At 35.1% G+C, this 23086-nt stretch overlaps 1 protein-coding gene across 7 annotated transcripts in view; it reads right to left on the reverse strand.

The window, feature by feature from the left end:
- LOC127646194 (E3 ubiquitin-protein ligase RAD18-like) overlaps window positions 1-23086 on the reverse strand; it is a 104109-nt gene that overhangs the window by 19904 nt on the left and 61119 nt on the right. For 2 of the 7 annotated variants that reach the window (XM_052129690.1, XM_052129686.1), the window contains one exon: window positions 121-1074. The exons of 1 other annotated variant lie outside the window; for it this stretch is intronic. In XM_052129690.1, coding sequence (XP_051985650.1) covers window positions 977-1074 — 98 coding nt within the window. In that variant the 3' untranslated portion in view covers window positions 121-976. Of the gene's footprint in view, window positions 1-120; window positions 1075-13062; window positions 13105-21931; window positions 22071-23086 lie in introns of those variants that run through there. 4 more of the 7 variants (XM_052129687.1, XM_052129691.1, XM_052129688.1 and 1 more) reach the window with 4 other exon arrangements.

Here is a 23086-nt window from a genome sequence, read left to right on the forward strand (position 1 = left end):
GCCCAACTTTTCAGCCGTCTTGGTTCTGAAAGTTTTTCATTTATTTTATAGGTATTTAATTAAATCCTTAATTTAAGATTTTTAAGAAACACAAACAATGCAGCTCGGAGGTGAATCACAGCATTACAAACTTTAATTTGAAAGAATAACATATTTGAAAATCAGACAAAAAGACAAAAGGTAAAATACTGTGTGCATGAATTACAATGCCATAAAGCATTCCAAATGATGGAATTGAATTTAAAACTGATATAAAACTATTTAAAGATGCTGATATAAAGTACCAAAAATAATATTTTTCTACTCGATTGCGCCACTCACAGTATGTCATGTAGTGCTTGTTTGGGTGTTTTTTGTTGTTGTTGTTGGTGGCTGTGATTCTGATTGATGGAATGTTTCTCTCTTCAAGATCATGTGTAGTGTAGTTCTTCTCCAGGAATTATTCTATTAAACCCAATTTCTAAATATTGAATTTGAAATAACATGGACTGATGGTCTTAACTTAAGCATATTACATCGATCAACAACCTCAGAGCTCACGGAAGGTCTGTCTTAAAGATTTATAAGTTACCGTTAAAAATGTATTCACCTATGGAAAAAAGATATTGGAATATTAACTTTTGGAACCCAACTTTTATGCTCAGTTGCAGACAACACTGCAAAGTTGGTGTCTGCAAAGTTGGTGTCAACACATTATGTGTTGATTCTCATACACAGCTATAATACAGCATTTCATGTGTGCAGAACCAAAGCCTAAACCCTAAGCTTACCTAAAACTTTAGCTTTCCTTACAGAAATACAAATATAGTTGTGTAGCAATTTCCATATCCGCAAAGTTAGATATACTTCTTTTTTTAATAGGAGAAATAAACTGTGAAATGATAACAACTACTATACACATTACACTTTGGAAATAATACTCATTCAGTTCCAGACCACATACAGCTCAGAAAAAACCTTGAAACTGATCCTCGTGTTATATAAATGTACAGAACATGTCTCTTCTCTGGGTCTTCATACTTCTAAGTGGGAGTGGAGACCTCTCTCTGTAATCAGTCTCTCTGAACATTCTTCCTGTCAAGAAAGAGAAATTCACATTGTTGAAATGGGTCCATCTGGCACTAAAGCAGCCACAGGTTAATTGAGCAGAAAGACAGATAAGCAAACCAAAAGTAATATTTAAAACAAAAGATCAGAGGTCTTGAAATGTGAGCCAAAAGCTCCCTCGGGACCAGACGCTTATTGCATAATCATTACAAAGATTTATTGCAGACAGCATAGTTATCGTTTTCACTCAAACACTTTTAGTACCATTTGTCATGGCGCAATACACAGATTGCAGCCAGTTTGCAACAGAAGCTTTTTCAATATCTAAATGTTTTAAAACAAACACATGGGCATCACATGGGGAAAAACAACAGCACTTACATAATAATGATGAAGTAATTAAATTCAATATAAGAGCAATGTCATATTTTCCACAGGCGATTGAGCCCACAAAAGTGCAACGGATTGAACTTTTTCCTGTCAAGAGTTTAGATTCAGTAAATCATTCACTCCTCTCATTTTAATTTAGCCAGTTTGTCTTCAACTTGGGCTTGGGTCTGTCTTGTTTCGCTTTAGTGTGCACCCCCATAAGACAACACATAAGCCAGAATTTTTGTTTTATATTTCTCTCTGAAACCAACCAGATGTGACTCTCCCCTCCTGCAGTTCCCTCCATTTCTCTTGGTCTGCTTAACTGCGTATTGCTTAGAGGTCACTGAAATGGAGAGGAATCAAACGGTTCTGCTTAGAAACATTATTCAGAATGAATGCAGTGGGTAAGCTGTCTGCTCATAAATAAGCTGTCTAAAGAATCTTATCAATGGTTCACACTGGGAAATTTAAAGTGCAGTTAATTTTAGCATTGCACAAATGCACATTTTAAATGGCATCAATGGGAGATGAATTTATTTAATATTTCTTACTGGCCATGAAACCACAATTTGCATATAATACAGTATACTGTGCTGTATTTCAGAAGAACAAAAAAGTATATTTATGACAACTGAATTATTTCATTTGTTAAATATTTCATTATCAAGGATGCACCAATTAAAATTGATTGAATAATTGATATCCAATTATTTAGAACATCATCTGCCGATACCATTAGTTTTGTGCTTCTGCATTTTAATGCTACCTTGTTTGAAATTACACAAATACACAACTTCAAAAGAAAATGTAAATAATAACTTTATTCTCATTGTCTCTACAAATTTTTCATGCTCTAAAGTAACTGGTCTCAGTTATAAACTAAAAGCACATTATAAACTTACATTAACATTCTTAACTCACATTAACTGAATTCTGAATGATGAAGATTGTCCCCTTTCAGCTGTAGCAGCCTCCATTTCAGCTTTAGCAAATTCCCAATATTCCTTGCCATGTCAAACTTTAAGGCATGTAATCAAATGTAATTCCACACAAGACACTTTTTCTTTTACATAGCACAAGTTGTATGATCATTTTCTGACACTGTTTTTCTGCCCGATTTTGAAAAGAAATAATCTGACCTGATTATCGGCTGCATTAAAAAAAAAAAGGCAGATGTTCGATAGCACAGATAATTGCTTTTATCGGCCAATACAGATGATCAAATCTAACACACATGGACTAAAAGTCTTTTTTACACTGCCCACACAGCAGACAAATGCCCTTTCACAAACAAAGTCATGGACATAGTCCAACTTCACAGTGTGACGACTAAGGACTATGCAATGTCACTGCTTAACATCTGTTCAAGATTCATTCATAAGGGTTTGACATTCAGGCACTTACATTCAAGATAGTGTGTGCAATGTCTTATTAATTAATGGAAATAAAGTCTCTTTGCCTGTTTCTTTTTGTCAGTCAATTTAATTTCATGCCTGCAGAATCTTCTATTCCATTACACCATATCAGATCAAAGTATATCACATATTCATCAGCTTATCTCAGATATGAAATACTCCGTACACTCCGAAACCTTTCCTAAATGTACATGTTATTTTTTTCCTTTTTGACCAACAACAGAATAAATTCTGAGTGGCACTTTAGTAAAAGGAAGTAATCCAAAACATACTAGAATCAACACTAAACAGCTGTTGTCCAATCAGAATTTCCTCATTTAACTAGAAACTGTTTAATACTAAAACCATTTTAAAGTGGAATTTATAAAATGTGTAACCAATTTTATCATGAATTAAAAAAATATATAAATCCAGCACCAGACAAACAAAACCATTTACATGTACAAAACAATCAGAAATGGCTGTTTGAAATAGGGATGTGCAAAAGTACATATTTTCAAAAACGGACTAGTCCAAAGGTTGCCAAAACGAGTAGAGATTCTTAAAGTTACTGTAAGCGATTTTAGTCGTCTACCTCCAAGAGCCGTTGGATTAGCCATGCCCCCCACACTCCAAAGATACCAAATTAGCTATACTGAGACGGACATTATGCAGAAACAGTTGTTAAAAACAACCGCAGCAAAATAGCGCCCTCAACTGACAACTATTATAAACAACATGGGTTAAAAATGGCAGTAAGTCTCAAAAACTACAACACTATGAGAATATACAAAATAATTGACAGGTCAAAAGTGTCATTGTGTCCGAGGACACATTTTTGTTTGCTGTTTACAGAGTCTAGAGCTGTTACAGAGACAGTTGAGATATCTTACAAATCTTATTTCAGTAATATCTCTAAGGCAGTAGGACAATGCGTTGCACACCTTTCCATGAAAAAAAATTGCTTAAAGCACCTTTAAGGAAGCATTGTGTAATTACGGTGGTTTAGGGTATTCTAGTATAGGGTGGTCTGCTGACTGTATAGGACAGAATGCAGGGGAATCTAAACTCTTTTAACCATTTTTTTAACATGCATTCTTAGAGGTTGTTCACAATGAACACGATTTTGTGTTCATCTGCACTGTTTTTCAATTATTTTACCATGTAAATTAATGTCTTTGACCATTGTGCAGCATCTCGCTGTTTTCCAGTGTCTTACACAGGAGTGCTGTGTTTTTTTAAACGGGAAGTTAAAAACTTGTCTCAACACACTTGCATTCTGCTCTATTCTTGCTGCTGCATTTCGGTTTTTTAAGCACAAGGATGTGTTTGGTGTGAAAGGCCTCTTAAAACACATGAAACATCACAATGGCCAGTATCAAGATTTTAAGTAAATAAATACAAGGTCTGAATTCTAAATTTAAATGGGTACGAAGGTGAACCAGTAATCCAGAGATGACAAATAGTGACTAAATCCAAACTGTGAATGGGACATATCTTCTGGCAGATCACCCTGTGCTCAGTACAATGACTGATGCTGCAAACATTTCATGAGTGAGGGCTCTTGTAGGGGACTAAGAGGGCTCAACCAGATGTTTTCCTTAAACTCCAACAGTTACAGACCCAAAGGCAACCCTCAGGGTAAGCTGAACAAATCAGTTGAGGGGGACGAAAATAATGCAATGGTCTTTTGTAGGTTCTGGCTTTTGACTCTGGAGGACATTTGCAAAAGCTTATCCAAACATGGAGTGATCCTAATATCTTCCAGATCAGCTCTTAACAAACGGAACTAATTGATTCGTCTCATCTGAAACTGAGGAGCTTTAAGATGGCTTCATAGATTGGGCACAAGCCAATGCGTGTCAAGGAGCTTCATTGTCAAATGGACTGGCTATGACAGACATTGTTAATCCAAATGTTAATAAATAAATATGCCAGTCCCTGGATGTCCTTGTATCACAAAAAATAATGGGTGAATGTTTTGTGTCCCCAAAAACGGTAAATTCTTAGTTTTCATATGTGAAAACGCAAAAACAGTGTTAAATGTTAAATTACCTCCACCAATTTTATGTGTTATCTGGCCACAGTTGTGGAGTTGTGCACGCAGGAGCAAACATCATTCATATTTTCTTCAGAAAACAAAAATGAAGTTGCATCTCCTCAACATAACACAGAGCACAGAGTATGTATTTTCACGTACTGCTTTGTAACAGAATAAGACTATATAGTTTTTTAGTACTAATTAGGCAATGCATTAGGAACAGTCTGGATTTGAGAATGTTATGTTTAATGAAAAATAGTGGGTGTAACTTAAAAAGAAACAGTTCTTTCACAGCATGTATGGAATTCGATGAAGAGCTTATTTCACGATTGTTGATGAAATTCTTTAGGTATGCAGGTGTGTAGTATAAATAGATTCCTGGACATACAAGTGTACATCCACCATGTTGCCACACTTTTCTAACTATATGTTCATTGACATATGATGCACTAACAAGCCCAGATTTGTGTAGCAACACTGGCCTCAAAATAATAAACACGCTGGTTAGGGTTGTCATCGACATATTAAGTTGGCGACATATCAATTGTGGCTCAGCCACGTACTGTATCTAATAAGTTCACAAAAAAGAAGTATGCTTTCAAAAAGTAAACCATTTACTTTAGGGTTGTTAAAGTAAAATTTAACTAACAATAACAACTATGGCATTTACACTTTGTGGACACCACCTTTTAATTAACCATTAACCACCATTCATTCCTAGATAGCATACAGTGGCATTCTAAATAATTGTGTGCTTCCAACTCTGTGGAAACATTTTGGGGATGTCCCTTTACTGTTCCAGCATGTACATTGGATACCTTTGGAGACAGAAAGATTAATTGAGCCAAATAGTGAGAGGAAGAGCCAGGCAGAATGTTAGAGACAGGTCTGTAGAACTGCAGACAAATAAGAATGATGAAGCCTCCCTTTTTGGTGTAAAATGTCCTCTTCATCTCGAAAACATTTTAAAGAAAATATTTCAATAACAAATTTCCCCTGGCCCAGGCCGACCATCTTTCTAAACACCCCACAGCCATCCATATGGAGTCACTTAAACTTGACATGAAGAGGCTCTATAAAATGTTTACCCTAAAAAAGTAAAATGACAAAGAACCGTGATCTTTGCCTTAGATGGACCTCTGAAGAAAAACTACATACCAGCTATGGAATTTGGGTCATGAATATATACACAAAGTGAAAAGTTGAGGGGAGGATGGTTGCTGCTCCAATACACTCTTACTGTTTTCCTTCTACACGACCCCCCTCCCCCCTATCTGTTTTGACTTTGCAAACAGATTCATTGCATGACAGATATCCTTGCAGATAAGCTTTCTAAGAGCCATAGAAGAAATATTTTATCCATATGCTTAATGAGAACACAAACAAGTCAGTCCTTTCAGCCCCCTGGTTTATGAATCACACAAAGCGTTTGAGAAACAGTGAGTGACACAGAGCACTCGCTTATGACTCCCCAAAGCTGCCAGTTCAAAAGAATGAATGAATGACATCGCCTGGGACACAAAGGCAGCCATATGTCTTGATGAAGGTTTAAACAAACAGAGGGATTTTTATGTTTCATAAACATAATAACGGGGGCGTTAAAAGGCTTTTCTATCCTGGAAATGCATCAAATATCTCAACGTTCCTGTGTTTGGGCAGAGACTTTCAGAAACAGCTCTGAGATGCAACATTTCACTTATGATAGAAAATTTAAACAGCCAAGACCTATATGCACACATCTTTCATCTTAGCTTCAATGTTTGTTATATTCTTATATAATGAAGAAAAAGTTCTTATTTAAAATGTAAACTTGCTCCCAAAGTTCATCTAAGTAAACCACTACAGACCACCAAAAATGGTTAGGCAAAGAGCATTCATTCCATTTTAGCTTCTATTAAAAATGTTAATAGTTGAAAAAACAAAGAATTACACTTTTGTTCACATCCAAGTTATACCATCCATTATATGTCTATTGAGAGATTAGAATAAGTGATTTAAATAGCCATGAACAGCCAATATTTGGCTAGTCTGAGTTTATCTACATAAAATTGATTACCGGACTATTATGGAAATTAACAGAAGAGGCCGTTTTAGAGGTCTGCAACCTGACCCGGACCCGAGAACACGACGGGTTTCGGGCCAGGTTCAGGTCAGTTTTCTAAATAACTTGTAATCAGAAGGTTGCTAGTTCTTTCCCCACAGCCACCACCATTGTGTCCTTGAGCAAGACACTTAACTCCAGGTTGCTCCGGGGGCAACTGTCCCTGTAATAAGTGCACTGTAAGTCACTTTGGATAAAAGCGTCTGCGAAACACACAAATGTAAATGTAAATCCAAGTAGGACTTTGGGTTCAGAATTAATGAAAAAAATAAACAGGCTTACCGAACTTGTTTCGCGCACGCACTCTCACTCACAGACACTCGAGAACAGATGAGTTAGGGGCTGTTCACACAGAACATGTTGTGCACATCTGTTCTGTTTTTCCATAGTTTAAACACATGCTGGAAAATGTCTTTGAAGAAAAAGCAAGATGTGGTGCAAATGACAGTGTCTCGTGCAGGATCGGCATATTTTAAACATCATGTCAACTTAAAAATGACTTAATTTTCAAAAACGCATGTTAAAACACCTGCGCTATGTTTTATTCTTTGCGCTGCGTTTAGATTGTTTTTAGTGCAGTTGTCACAAAGATTCACCATTCTAAACAAGTTCAAACTTCATAGAGCGGACTGTTGCAGTGTTTCATATTATTCAAGATTGTTCTGCACCAAGCAAAGTTTCAGCACATAAACGGTAAGGCAAAGCTTTTTTCACTTCTGCTTCAGTGTACTGAGGGTCTGCTGTGCCTTTTTAAAATTTTTATGTTTGCTGTTTCAATACTGTTACGAATCTTGCCTATATGATTACATAAAGCCTATACAGCCTATTGCAACAGTACTTGTTAGGAGAAGAAATTTGATAGTAAGCGATTTCCGTTTTGGGTCCGGGTTTAAAATCGAACAGTATTGTTTGGGCTGGGTAGGGTTGGGCCACACTGTCTAGGGTACAGGTCGGGTTTAATTTATAGGCCCATGCAGGCCTCTAGGCAGTTTACCCCTTGTATCATTGCCAGAATCTACTGAAAACCTAGTTAATGTATAAAGCATAGGGCTGTCGACATATTAATTCAGTGCAATTATTAAAAATTAACAATCGTTTCCCTGGACCGAATTAAGGGTATATTCATACCTAGTTGTAATGTGCAGTGGACAAGCCCCATTAGTTAGTTGATTTTCACCAGGAATTCACAGCTCACCCTCCAGACTCTCTCTTCCCAATCCTCAAGACCACTACTTCAGGGAGACCATACAGCACCCAAAGGACTCACTCTCTTTCTTCAAGCAAGGGCAACAACAGAGGCGTGCATATCTTTCTTAAATTTACTCATCACTAAATTGATATATTAACCTTAAGATACCTACTCTATTTTGTTAGAGTACGATGAAGTTAAGATTTACTGGTGGTACTCAGAGTAGTGGTCTGTAACATTTCACCAATCTCCATAATCTCAAGGTTCTAACGTTCCATTCATCTTTCTTAGTGTAATGCTTTGTATGTGCGTGTATGAGTTTTATGCCGTTGTTTGTATTTCTTTAAGATTGTTGCGGTGTTCACTGCTCACAAATTAAGGTCCCTAAAACATTACGATCTTTTTACATGCTTTGAACAATAATGTATTTAATAAGAAAAGTTGTTTTCTGTGGCCAGGAGAATAACATCATCTCAGAATTAACTAACGATTATACGAGCAAAAAAAAAAAACGAATAGACTGGTTGATCGTTAAAATTAATTCTGCTACATCAGAAAATTCTTGCATCTGATACAAATATTTACCATTAATCCTAATTAACTGTAAACATTGAAATTGGACTCATGTCTCAGACTCGAGTCGGAGTCCAAACCTCGAGTACCCCAACTCTACTGGCCAGTTTGTGAAATGATCACGTATAGCCCAGCCAGTGCGTAGTGCTAACAGGAATCCAAATGAACGAGTGCAATGTAAAAGTATAGAATTAACTAGAATAATCAAAAAGGCTTTATAATAAATCTACCTCAGAGAGATTGACAAATTCAATTGTAAAATGGATTGCTGTGGACAGAAGGGACAATGATAGCTTTATGTTCAATAATAGGAGAAAAAACAATATATTGCCGTCTAAAACCACTTTTTCCTTTTATCAACACTTTACTCATCTGCCACAATAATGTAATGCATTTTAAATTATCTGAATTGTGAATACGAATAATTATATTTATAATTATTTAAATAACTATTTAATCAAAGGGTTGCACGACTGTCGACTTCAGGCTGACAATGTCTGATAAAGGCACTGCTAAGCTACCATCTGCACACCCTCTGTTCATTTGATGTCATTTACCTGTAATTAGGAGGCATTTTGTTTATATGGAATAATAATAAAAAAAAACATCTTAAGTTGCAATAGGAGTCTGCAATAATTCCAGCTGTCATGTTCCTGCATCTGTCTGCACACTTTTTAATTATTTTTCAATTTAAACATGCGTTAATCATACATCTATGACTGCTGCAACATGTCTAGCTGTTTTTAAGTTACACATGCCATGACCATTGCATTTTAAGACATCTCTCAAACCATGCGTCAATTTCCCTTCTGCTGCTTAGCTGTTTACAGCTAGAACAAGTGAGACTTTTAGTCTTCCTTGAACTGATCATTCAAGTATTCATCAACAAGTATAGAAACAAGCTAGAAACAAGTATTTCTAGCAAGTCAGTCCACTGTCTGCCACCTTTGGAATGCTCTAGGGAGGCTATTTCTAGTCATGCCAGTGCAGCTCCCATATACTTGAATGGAGAGAGACCAAAATCTCAAAAACGGCTGGTCAAGATTACGATCAAAGAGCATATTTCAAATCAGCAATAAAAAATATTTTGTAATATATCATATTATAAAAAAAATACAAATAATAATAACTTCCCTGCTTGTATTGGTAATGTGCATGTGCATTCTAGAGTTGATTGGCAGGTGACGTCTGCATCTAAAAGGTGATTGGCTCTTTTAACAGTAAGGTGGGACTTCCTTTCTACATCCGTTGACTGTTGGGCACTCCGAGCTCCTTGGTTGAGTGTTCCAATTTCTCCTATTAATTTTAATAGAAGTGGCCCATCTCTGCTGAATAAACTCAATTACAAAATTGATTGCTGTGGACTATAGGCCAGTGATGAAGAAATAAACAATATATTGACTTTGAATGTCACTTTTTGTATTGTCTGTTCAATGCTTTACTTGTCTAGCACAATAATATCTAATTATCTTAATTTTAATCGATTGATGGCCCTTAAAAAAGTAAATGATTGAAAGCCAAGTGAAATTAAAGGACCAGCCCTGAAGTATGTTAAGTATTTGTCAAACTAAATTATTTGGGACCTGTTTTTAAGGTTAAACTAAAATTTACTGACTTTCCATTAGGCAATGTCTATATTGATTTGTGCGAACAGATATGAGTTACTTTCCAGGATACTGACTTAAGTAGGGATGGAATCATAAAAAATGTTTACGGTTATATTGCGGTAACTTAACGATTTGTCCTACTTATACTTAACTATACAAAAACAACAATACTTTATTACAATTAAATGATACTGTAGGATTATACATGATTTGCATTGCAGCAACATGATTTGAATCTAGGAAGAACCCAATCTCAATCCTGGAATTCTTCAATGCCATAAATTAGAGGTCCAGGCATCAACAGTCATTGGTCAGAAGGCCCCCTCAGCATGACCTTCTGAACTTTATCACAATGATAAATGAGTGATACATTTATTTAATGAGTTAAAGCAGACTTTTCTTTGAGAGGTTTCCATAAGACCATCAGATTTGAAAGACTCTAATACTAAAACATTACATGTTAATCAAGGAACATTTTACACAAAGTCACAGTACTTTACTGATTTAACCTTCTAAAATGTACAGAATGCATTTAAATCCACGATTTATACAATACCAAGTCTTGCAAGGTAATTCTGACAATTTTGAACTGTGATAACTTGTATAACTGACAAATGCATGATTATAGCCTGATATACCCATTTAAAATGTTCGTAATGTTTTATCCATGTGGTATAACCAAGGAATTAACCAGTATGATTTGTAACCAGGGATTTTCATGTTTTGTTACCTACACGTACAATATTAATGAAAGAATGTCATGTTTAGTATGCAAAAGCTTGCTTTGTTACATAGAGGAAGCTGATGACAACGAATATCATGTTAATAAGTAAATATGCACTATTTTCGAGCGGGAGATTTGTAAGACTCCGAAACAAAGGACCATAAAATCAACTGTCGGAAAGGACAGCCCAGAGGTCGGAATTATCAACGAAAATGAACTTTTGACCAAGAGCCAAGAACCAAGCAACACAAAGAATGCAAGGAAACACCACGACATGCAAGTACATCTCCCGTAATATGCTCAAAGTGCTGGTGTATTAGTTACCTACTTTGGGTAATCCGATAGCAAATCGATGTAGACAAAAATAAGGATAAATGGTTCTTAAGGCATTGTCAACAGACTCCATAAAGTTCATTTATCTATTGATAATTTATTTCACATTCTGTCACTCTTCTCACAAACCTGTCACATGTATATGTGTTAGATTAGATTTATGTTTATTAACAGCAATAAAGTTTGTCTGTATTCAAAGATGATTTGACTGGTATATTTTGATAAATAATCTCATCCCTGTTTCTAAAAGATTTAGCTTCAAAGCTGTACCTAAATACGTGATATTATTTTCAATAAGCCATGAGAATAATATTACTCCAATAAGAGATTTAATCAATACTAATCAAGAGATTTAATTGACCTACAATACTGATGAGTCTTTTTGCTCTATAAATTAAAATAAAAATATACATAGTTAAGTCATGCTTGATCACACTTTTGTTATTATGTTTGTATTATCTTGCAGCTGATTTCTTTCCTCTCATCATAGACTGCAAACTCACCACTCAACTAAAACACAATTTATCTTGTCGTGGCACTGTAGATTGAGTAGCAGCACAACAGCAAACACTAAGAATATTTTAGTACTCTGCATCACCAGAAGAATTTAGTCCAAAAATTATTCAGTTCCAGTATTTTAGTAGATGGATGCTCGGTTCTATTTCTGACATGCTCAGATTTTCTGTGCACGCCATCTTTTTAGGATGTTGACTTTGACGCATCCAGTAAAGATCTTGCGTCTACGGATGCGTCCGGTGTAGACTGGGTGTGAGAAACGGTTCTCACTTCCCAACCCTATCCGTCGATCCCAACCCTAACAGTTAAGAGCAAATTACAATTTTATCTCATCATGACAACCGAACTTCTGGGATGGCAGCCCAGGCTTAATACCATGTTTGACCTAGCACTACCCCACAATTGCAATTATCCACAGTAGATATATAATAGAAAACCCTGATGGGTTTCAAATCCTGAGATGGATTCTCAAGGTCTGGGAGAAATGGATGGGTGTTTGTTGTCTCTAGACAGAGCTGAACTGTTGAGAGAGCAGCTACTGCATGCAACTTTTATCCCCCACTTAGTGGCTCATGGTGGGGGCCACTGCAAAATCAAAGAAGAGTAAGCCCTCTCAATGGGGACACATTGAAGAAAGGTCTTACACGCTCCAGATGTGCTGGAACAAGTGAGATCTGATCCAAGCCAACAACTGGCTAGACTCGGCATATAAACAGCATTTTTTTGCTAAACAGTAGCAAAAATGTAAAATGGGAATATCTAAACTAGGTAACTGAAATAATTTTTTTTATATCACTGTCAATCAGTAAGTGGAAAATAAATTATTATGTTTATAATGAAAGAAATCAGTGCAGTTGTGAAATTGCATGGCTAAAATCAACAGCATTAAAAAACATTTGTGACCCATTTTACTTCCATAATGTGACAGTTCTGAGTGAAACAGGATATTCAGAAACGTGTATTAAAAAGGTTAATAGGGTCTATTTTTATTTCATTTTGACTATGCAAATGAATTAATATAATGTAACTTTTTTTTGAAGATGCACAATTGTTTTTTTGTTCTTATTATAATTTAAAGATGTCATGCTCACAGGAATTTCCACACTTAATAAATAGAAAAACATGATGTGTAGTTTATAATTTTCTTATTTGAAGAGCTACTTACTTTATCAGCTACTGTCTTCAACAGAAAACATCTGAGATGGAGCTGAAGCAAAAGACCAAAGAAAACACATCAGACATTGGCAGGCCTTGTTGGAATCTGTAGACTTTTCACAATTTCTTGGGGGATTTTGGGGGAATGATCAATGCATTTCTATGACATTTTAAATAAATGAAAAACTAAGAAGCTTGTTGGGAATAATCAACATGATTGTAGAGAGTAATCTCTGGCTCCCTCTCAAAGGGGAGATCTCATCCTTCACATTAATTTACCATGTGGCTGGATTTTATCATTTTGACTTATACTGGATGCCATGTTTTATTATTCCACACAGACAGAGAAATGGACCAAAAAAATGTCCATGAGTCACTACCCTCATTTCAAACAAGCAGAATGTAATGCAACATTTGTGTCACATTATTGGATCACATGTGAGATTTGTATAAAAAATTCCCAAGGGTGTTGAAAGTGAGATTTGGGCAGATGCAGTCACAAACAATGCCTTGATAGGAGTATAAACACAACAGACATAGCCAGATGTCTTCTGAAGGCTCAGTTTATTTTAGGGCTGCAACTATTTTGATAATCAATCAGTCAATTATTTCTTAATGATACATTACACATCTTTCCCAATAAATTACTTCAGTACAAATAAAACATTGCAATTTATTTTATGCAGCAAAAATCCCAATAATGCCCAGAAAATTGTATAGATTAGATATCGATTTGGTATATAACACAGGAATTTTAAATATAAACTAGCCCGGAAATATGTGAATAGACAGACAGACAGACACACACACATATATACATATACATATACACACACACACACACACATATATATATATATGTTTGTGTGCACTGTAGAATTTAAAAAAATTTAAAAGATTTGTCAATGATGAAAGTTTTCGATACAGCAAATCCCCATGATGCGTCAATGATTGTTGTTATTTCACCTCTAGCAAAGTCCCTTTCTAGGCAAGTCAGTCAACGCAGTATAAATGTACAGCTCCTATCTACTTGAACACCGAAAGACCAAAACAGTTGATTACAATTATAGAACATATTTCAAAATAACAGTTAAATCTGATATCAATGGAATCATACTGTAAATTGTGCTTCTTTAGATTAGATCAAACAAACAAACGGCAATTTTCATGCTGGTTCAGCTAAAGCGCAAGTGCGTTCTCGAGCTGACTGACAGGCGGTGTCTGTATCAAAAAGGTGATTTGCTCTTTTACCTGTAAGGCAGGACTTCCTTTTTTACAGCCGCCATATTGGCCATTCCATTTCCATTTCTTTTTAATACAAGTTGTCTGTCTTGGGCTAAACAGTTCCAAAATTCAACTATCAGCATCAATAAATCAGTAAAGCAGATATATCAGTCAACCTCTAAAATGAAGTGTTTACTACAAACATGCTTTAAACAACTTGCGTTGCACATGTATTCTATACTGAAGCTCGCTCTGTGCCTCCAGTGCATTTCATAAGATTTTTTTTGAAGTACTGTTAAGTGACAAGTGAAAGCACAAACACTCAACTAATTGACAATTTTATTTTCATAATTGTTATCGATTCATTGTTGCAGCCCTTGTTTATTTGCACAAAACACACAGTTCAGCAATATTGTGATTCTGCAGGCATGAGGAGAACTGTAAAGATACTAGCAAAGATGACTCAAGTCCATTCCCTGTGTGTGTGTGTGTGTGTGTGTGTGTGTAGTGAGGTCCCGCCATTCAGGGTGCTTTGTTCCCATCTCTGCCTAAGAAATTATTAAAGAACTGGTCATGACTGATGAAACACACACAGGACACAATAACTAGCCATCCACTATGCAGGAAGTGCGGAAATTGAGAAGCTGGGGCAGTGAAGGAAGGGGGAAGAGGTGACAAGGGAGGTATTGGTTGCACAGGAGAAAGTGGGAAATGAAAAAAGAAAAACACAGTAATACATTTCACATAACAATTAAAAAGTCTCCCACAGTGTCAAGATTTTTGGCATAATATGTGGAGCCAGCAGTCATCATTGACTTTAATATCGAGAATACTAAAATAAGACATGCATAAATCACGATGTGGTGGGCCCTAAATTGAGATCAAATGATAAAGTTTATATATGCATATGCGGGTCAAAACTTGCACGGCCGTCTACTTTGACTATAGTTTTTAGATTAGGTTGTCTTTTTGTCTGACACTCCAGCTATTTCTCAGTTAAGGAGTCTTAATATAGTGTGATCATGTGGACTGACTTTTCTAACATTTAGTTGAATATTTTCTAAACTATTACAAAGTTTGCATTACTACCCCTAGAATGCAAATTTAGGTCCTATATGACCCATATGTGTTTACTATGGTATTCAACACATTTAGCACAGGTATTACATTTGTAATGCATTGATTGTTTTTATTTCTGCTCTTTTAGTAATTAAATATATGTTAAATACCATTTTCATGTTCATATTTATGTGTAGTATGCAAGTATAGCAAGTTGTTATTCAGCCCATGCTTTAATTCAAAATGTATGACTACATGGACAGTTCCCATGGAGCAACCTGAGGTTAGCTGCCTAGTTCACAGCAAGCACACAATGGTCCAATGTCCTCCGGACAAGTAAATTGATAATTCACAAGTTACTTGGCCAGAGAGAAAAAAGGACATTTAAGTTATGTGCTCTAGTAACATGTCAAAATGTATGTTGTATATTTTTCTAAAATTATGACCGATGCCCAACCTAATAGTGTACCAATGCAATCAACTAAATTCTCTGCGACAGAAATATAAACAGCACTGGGTTGGGAAGAAGGCTATTGTCATATGGTAATTTTTTTCATATACAACAGTTAGTTCAGAATGGCACAAACACAAGCGGAGTGCAGTTCTAAACTAGTGTAAGAGCAGTGCATATGTGTTGAGAGCTATCTGTCTCTTTACATTTAATTTTGTGACATTACATATTTTAGCCAGCACTTTGTAATCAAAAGACCATTTTTGCGTGTAATCTGAGCCAGTTGGTAATATTAAGTGAGTCCCCGTCACCATGTTTAAATTCAACAGCACTCCGTGATCGCACATATTACTACTACATTACTAAAGCTAGGAAATAGCTTTAGTAATGTAGTAATTTAGCTTCAAATGGCTTTAAATTGACAACTTCAGCATTAAAGCTGATTACAGCTGAGTGACACAACAGACTGATTAAATACACAAACTCAAGGAGGAGATTGCGGTTTATATAGTGAAAGACTCTTGCGCACCAGTTACCGCAAAATAGGGAGGAATACCCCCGCTTGGACGGCTATTTTTTTTACTGAGAAAATAGGATGAATTTCCGAAAAATCGTCATTATCGTCAGAAAGATGTATAGCCTTTATTGTACATGGTAGATCTTGCTGCAATAACATGATTAAAAAGTACATCTCATTCCATAGTAGTGTGAGCACCCCTGCTCTAAATGATGGCCCTGGAGGCTTTTCTTTATTTGGCCGCAGGCCGAGTGCCATAGGCAATCACAGCAGTGCTGGTGTAGGGCCATATGGGACTCTTGCTTGTGTGATATTGCTTAATAACGTAGTAACGTGATAGTCAAATAAGGAAAAGCCTCCATCATCACCATTAACAGCAGAGGGCTCACAATTCTATGGAATAAGATCTACTTTTTCATCATGTTATTGCAGCAAGATCTACCATGTACAATAAAGGCTAAACATTATCACAATACCAAAATTTCAGAAGTCTGAAATAGTGAAATTTGACAATTTGCAATACCAGCTTGAAAACCACAACAAATAATAACACTAACTAATATGTTAATTACAGAAGAATGTTTTCAAGTTCTTAATTATTAAAGAAAAGTAAACAGTAAGTAATAAAATAACAATAAAATACAGCAATGAATAGAAATTGATTAAATATAAAAATACAAATTAAGACAATTCTGCACTTTTTTAACAGCTTTAAATGTTTTTAACAGCAGTAGGCTATCAAGCATTCATGTAAACATTCAGAATGAAATGCAACATAAACATACTACTGGTCTTCACTGTAAGATTATAATACATACATACATACATTTTAAAGCTACTAAAGTTACCCAGTCAAGAGCAGTATGTTTTTTTCTCATTTTCTTGTTCTGGTTGTTTGATTATTATAATGACACACTAAACAGCAGCACGTCTATTAGCTTACATTTCTACTTACGAGTCCAAAATTTTAATACAAATCAACTTTTTTCCTCGTTTACGTTCACTTTACACATCACTCTCTGCGTCTGCCAAAATGCCCGTCTTGGTGAGGTATTCATGTAAAGTTTTGAAAGGTATTTGACCGTTCAGGTGCGCATTAGAACGAGCATTTTCGGAACACACATGCATATTCAGCACACACACATACGCCACCTGTCAATCTAGATTGTTAGCAAATTATAAATTGACATGCTCAGGATTACTTTCAACAGCAGAATAAGAATATGAACTTTCAAATAAGTGACACAGGCCTGGGCTATCACAAATATAGCTGGTTATTTTTTGTTATTGATGTTTTAATCAGTCTGCTTGTTCAGTCGGCAAGTAAAATTATATTTCAGTTGCCCCTTCAAAAATCCAATTGTCCCGGACAAGCGTTAATGTCGAGCCCTGCACTTCCTAGTGTGTTTAAACCAGCAACTTTTCTTTGTTTAGTACACCTCGCCATTCCCAAAAACAAACATAGCTACATAAGAGTAATACAGCAATAGAGAGTCATATATCAATATAAAGTACACAAGGTAGTCATTTTACAAACTTATAACTAATTTATCATTGTTATCTGTTATCATTTACTCACCCTCATGTTGTTCCAAACCTGTATGACTTTCTGTTGAACACTAAAGGAGATGTTAGGCAGAATGTCAGCCCATGAAAGTGAATAGTGAATGAGGCTTACCTAACATGGTTGTGTATAAAGCAGGAAAAAAAATGTTATACCGTTTTGGAACAACAAGAGAGTAAATGATGATCGCAAAGTTAGCATTTTTGAAGTAAACTATCTCTTTAAAGGGACCATAATGTAATTATTTTTTATTTTTTATTTGATGTACTATAAAAACACTTTTTAATTACTCAAATCTACTTGTTCTGTCTAAAAGGACTATTTCCTGAAACTAAAAAACTTCCAACGTAAGACAGTAACATTAACACATTTATACGTCAACACTTTTTTTGGTGTTCATAATATCAAATAGTGGAAAAGGTTCTGATGGGTCAAAGGCTAGGCTATATTTTTCTTTTTGGAATTAGAGGTCCCGTAGCAACATTCCTGATTTGCAGTACCTATGTAAGATGACGAACAATAAATAATAATTAGGTATATGGAAATGAATGTCTCTTGTGGGTAAAAATATACATACAGTAAATTAGTGAAGAAAAAGATGATCAATATGTTTCTCAGTTGGAAACCAAGGAATACATGAGTAATATTAATACATTTTATTTATTAATTTAAATATTAATATATAATTTGCCCTAGAACAAATGAACAGTGTTCAACTGCATGCAAAATAATTGGATGCGACCCTCTTCCTTTTGGAAAAATATAATGTGAATTGCATCAACAGCTTGTTGGGGAAATGCAATGCAAAGCTATGTGTCTCAGTAAAACTGATTCAATATATCATGTTACATCCTTCTAAACTACAGCATTCAAGGTGAAATATCCAGGAATTTAAGTTACTCTCAAATAATTAGTGGTATTTTAAAACACAGTTAGCTATAATATATTATGATATATCTCTAGATGTTCTGAATAATATATTGGTAATCCTTCCTTTCCTGACTGCCCTAACTCTCTAGAGCAAAACCAAATAACCATGGATGTATAAGGTAGTTTTTGACTAATCCCATAGATCCATTACAATTAAACATAGCTGAAATGTGCAGGCCTCCCACAAATCAAGGGTAAAAAGCAGGCAGCAGCAGAGTGTGTACTGCTTTACATTAGAACATGACCGCCAGAGACGGTCTGAAGCTTTATCTAGCAGCCACAGGTTGTATTTTTGGTTGGCTAGTATAAAAAAAAAAAACTTGAGTTAGAGCTACATCTCAAACCATTTCATTTATCAAGGACAACATCTTGTTTGCTCTGTTTCCATGTAGATGGCTTGCAAACATCTACCTCAATCAAGGAAAGTCTAGGAAAATTGTACACAAAAAAATCAAACATGAAAAACACTACAAAAATGTATAATATTCAACAGTTATCCATAGAGTAATACTGGAAAAGATAGCTGATTACACTTATGTTAAAGGTACATTCCAGGTTAAAGGAATAATTCACCCAAAAATTATAATTCTCTCATCATTTGCTCAACCTTATGCCACCTCAAAATCACAAGACTTTATTCCTTTGGCAGACCACAAAGATATTTTGATATCGATATGTGTTTTTGTCCATACAATGTAAGTCAATGGAGTCCAACACTTTCAAGCTCCAAAAAAGAAAAAGATCATAAAAGGTCATCTATACAGTGGTCCAATCAATGTCTTCTAAAGCGATCCAATTAATTTTGCGTGAAAAACAGACAAAAAGTTAAAAACTTGTACATTAATGCACCTAATAGTTAGCCTCAAATATATAGCTTCAAGCATAAATAAATATTAAAAAATAAAATCACATTTTATAGCATGAGCTTGATCCTCTAGAAATCAAGATGCTTATGAACAGTTATCTTGTATGATACAAAGTTCAGGTTTGAATAATTAGAATATACAAATTAATCCCTTGAATACAGGCATCATCCATGTGAATGACCACCAAGCAGGATCTGGAGTTAAATACAGAATACTGATCAGCTTGAGACTTAATTCTTAGCTGCACTTGTGGGCCTTGTAATACATCATTTTATTGATTTACTGATTTATCTTCTTACACTAGAGTAGCTGCTAATGTTGGTGACTTATTAATGCACAGCTGAAATTGACTTTAACCCTTTTGCAAGTGAATCAAACATTATCTGGACAGTTTTTTTTATGCTGTAGATAAAATCTACAACTCTTGAAACTCTGCATTTACAGTTTATGTCTACTTATGATATTATTCTACATAAATTAACAAAAACATCTGCTCTGTTCCAAAAACTAGAGACCCGAATATGGAGGCAGTATTCAATTCATCATAGGCGTACTTCTGACATGAAGGTTGTTCCAAAAGGCTGTTCCAGAAGTCTTTGAATAAGGAAGCAATGATACATTAAAAGTTTTGCTAAAATTGACTAAGCATTATGACCACTATCTGGCGCAGTCTCAAAACTGCTTAGGTACCCTCAGGACATGATGTCGAATATACCTTCCAATTTACTTGATTATGCTGCCTAATAAGATGAATTAAATAAAACCATATTTTGACCAAATTCTAAAGCAGCATCGCATATATTTTTCACAGAATGCACTCCGAGAACGCATTGCAATAAAAATAAATCCATGTTGATTATAAATAGACTTAGCACCCAATATGTGCGTGCAATGTAATTGTTACACTTACTATTGCAAATACAAATAGCAAAGGACAAGCACAAAGACACAACCCTGCTTGGCATCAATGGTGATCTCAAATGGAGCTGAAATATCGCCACTGAAGCAGACAAAACCAATAATACCATCACAGCAAAGATGGATGAGGTTAGTGAAATCTCTTGGACAGCTAAGCTTTGTGAGAATAATCCAGAATGGTTCCCTATCTACCATGTTGAAGGCCTTGGTCATGTCAATGAACAGTATGTAAAGATTCACAATGCATTATTTCATCTGATATGTTCTAAGATGAAACTTACATATTTGTTAATGATTGCATACCCCCAATTTTATTTTATTTTTTTCTGTAAGCGTCAATGGTCATCTTGTTTGTTTCCATGTCTTTTTTGTGAAAAATCAATAAAAGAAGCTTTTGACAAAAATAGCCAAGTTATTTCACACTAAAGTCTTCCACACCAGACTCATTTTGTGCAAAGGGCATTTATATGCTGGTACAGAAAAGGACCCACCCACTAACTTCTGCAAAGTTTAAAGCACACTATTTCCAAGAATGTCCTTGTATGGGGTAACATTAAACTTTTATTTTTTCTTCACAGAAACAACTGGAAAAGACAAACCTGTTAATTAGAAAGGGATATCCATATACTTTTGGCTACATTGTGTATTTAAAAAAAAAAAAAAAAAAAAAAAAAAATCCCTCCCTACCCGTTTTAGGATCCTGTACTAAATAAAGGCAAAACAACTTTTTTTTTTTTTTTTACTTAAATGTGTGTGAAGATTTCTCATACTTTTACACTGGATATTGAAAACTGAGTTTGATGAATGATCGTCTATGCTGACAGATCTCAACCAATAATTCCAGCCACATTAAAGAATTGATTAGAAAACGCATGATTTCAAAATGAATACATTTACACAATACCCTGCTTGCAAAAACTGTAAGAAAAGTTTCAATATCAGGCTAAAGTGAAATGTTGCCAATACTTCAATTCTTTTTTTATAAAACTGATAATTCTAGCCCTGGATTCCGATTAGTCAACACGATGTTCCAATTGCGCAAAAACACTCAAAATAATACTAGCTATGATGCAAAACACCTGTACAACTAGATACTGTGTATATCACCATAGAGATGAAATATTAGATTTAGTTTACATGTTAGAGACTAAATCATCTCGTGCAAGGATGGCACTCAATAATGCTTTATAAACCGAATTTTAATCAAAGTTTGTGCTCTTAATATTTTTTTATCCGTGGATTAGCTGAGAGTCTGTGTCTGTAAAGGATGAAACCCCTGGATTAAGTATCATTCATTCCAAATACAAGGGTTAAAAGCAATTTGCTTTTAAAAACAAACTAAGACAATACCTGCTGACTGACACATGACTGATTGTTGGGCTTGGTGATCTTGATGGAAGCTCAATTACCACGTCCTTCTCTTCACTCTTTACTTTCAATATTGTGGAAAATGAAGGCTGGGTAGTCTTGTTAAAGCTGTTATGAGCAGCTGTTTTAAAATACATGGGGGAAAAAAATAAAAAAAATCAAACAAACTCATGTCAGCTAAGTAAATATTACTAGAATACCACTGTTTGTTAATTTAACATATAAACAAGTCTCTTTATATATACTATTGGGACTTTATAAGACACATAATTGGGTAACTTGATTGGGTCACTTCAAGTTGCTTTGCAGAGTAATGACCAAATCATAAGTATTACAAAATCATGAGGGAACAGATAAAACCTTTAATTAGATGTTATCATGGTACCAAGTTGGCACTTACGGGCAAATAAAATGAAGCTACTGGCATTTTGGATTACGTAGTGTAATCTGATCCTCAATAATTTAAGTGATGTCAATTTTTCCACAATATTGCAGAACTGGAAATTCCCAAATCAATTTTATCATCAGTGAAGTGCAGAGATAATCATTCCAGACAGCTAAGCCATTTATTTTTTGCAAACTACTTACTGATTCTATAGTCCACATTTAGAGAATTTGAGGTTCTGGTGATAATAGTATGGTGCTGACACCTTATCATCAGTGTAAGCAATAGAGTCTACAAGCTCTTGTTTTCTGCAATTGTTAAAGATTACTAGTGTCGCTGTTGTGGATGTCTTTATTCAATGCTGGAAAAAGCCAAGGTCATCCCAATGGGCCATATCTCTTACAAAGCCCAGATTTTTTTTTTGTTTAATATAAAAATGGCCTGCATGATATACAGTATATACACACAGATGAGCCAAAACATTACGACCACCGGTGTAGGGCTCACAGTTTATGAGCGGGTTTGGTTATTAGCAATAATTAATAATTATCATAGATAATTATTAATTATTAAAATCAATAGAACATTGATTAGAATCAATGTTAGCTTTTTTAGTCCTTTAAATCAACAATCATCAAATTTAATAGAATATCATTTATTATCAAAGATAATAATTATTACCATTAATTAAACATTGATTAGACCTAAAACTAGCTTATTGATCCTTCAAATTCACCAATCAAAGATAATTG

This window comes from Xyrauchen texanus, chromosome 7 (genome assembly GCF_025860055.1).
Source record: "Xyrauchen texanus isolate HMW12.3.18 chromosome 7, RBS_HiC_50CHRs, whole genome shotgun sequence".
NCBI classification, from domain to species: domain Eukaryota; kingdom Metazoa; phylum Chordata; class Actinopteri; order Cypriniformes; family Catostomidae; genus Xyrauchen; species Xyrauchen texanus.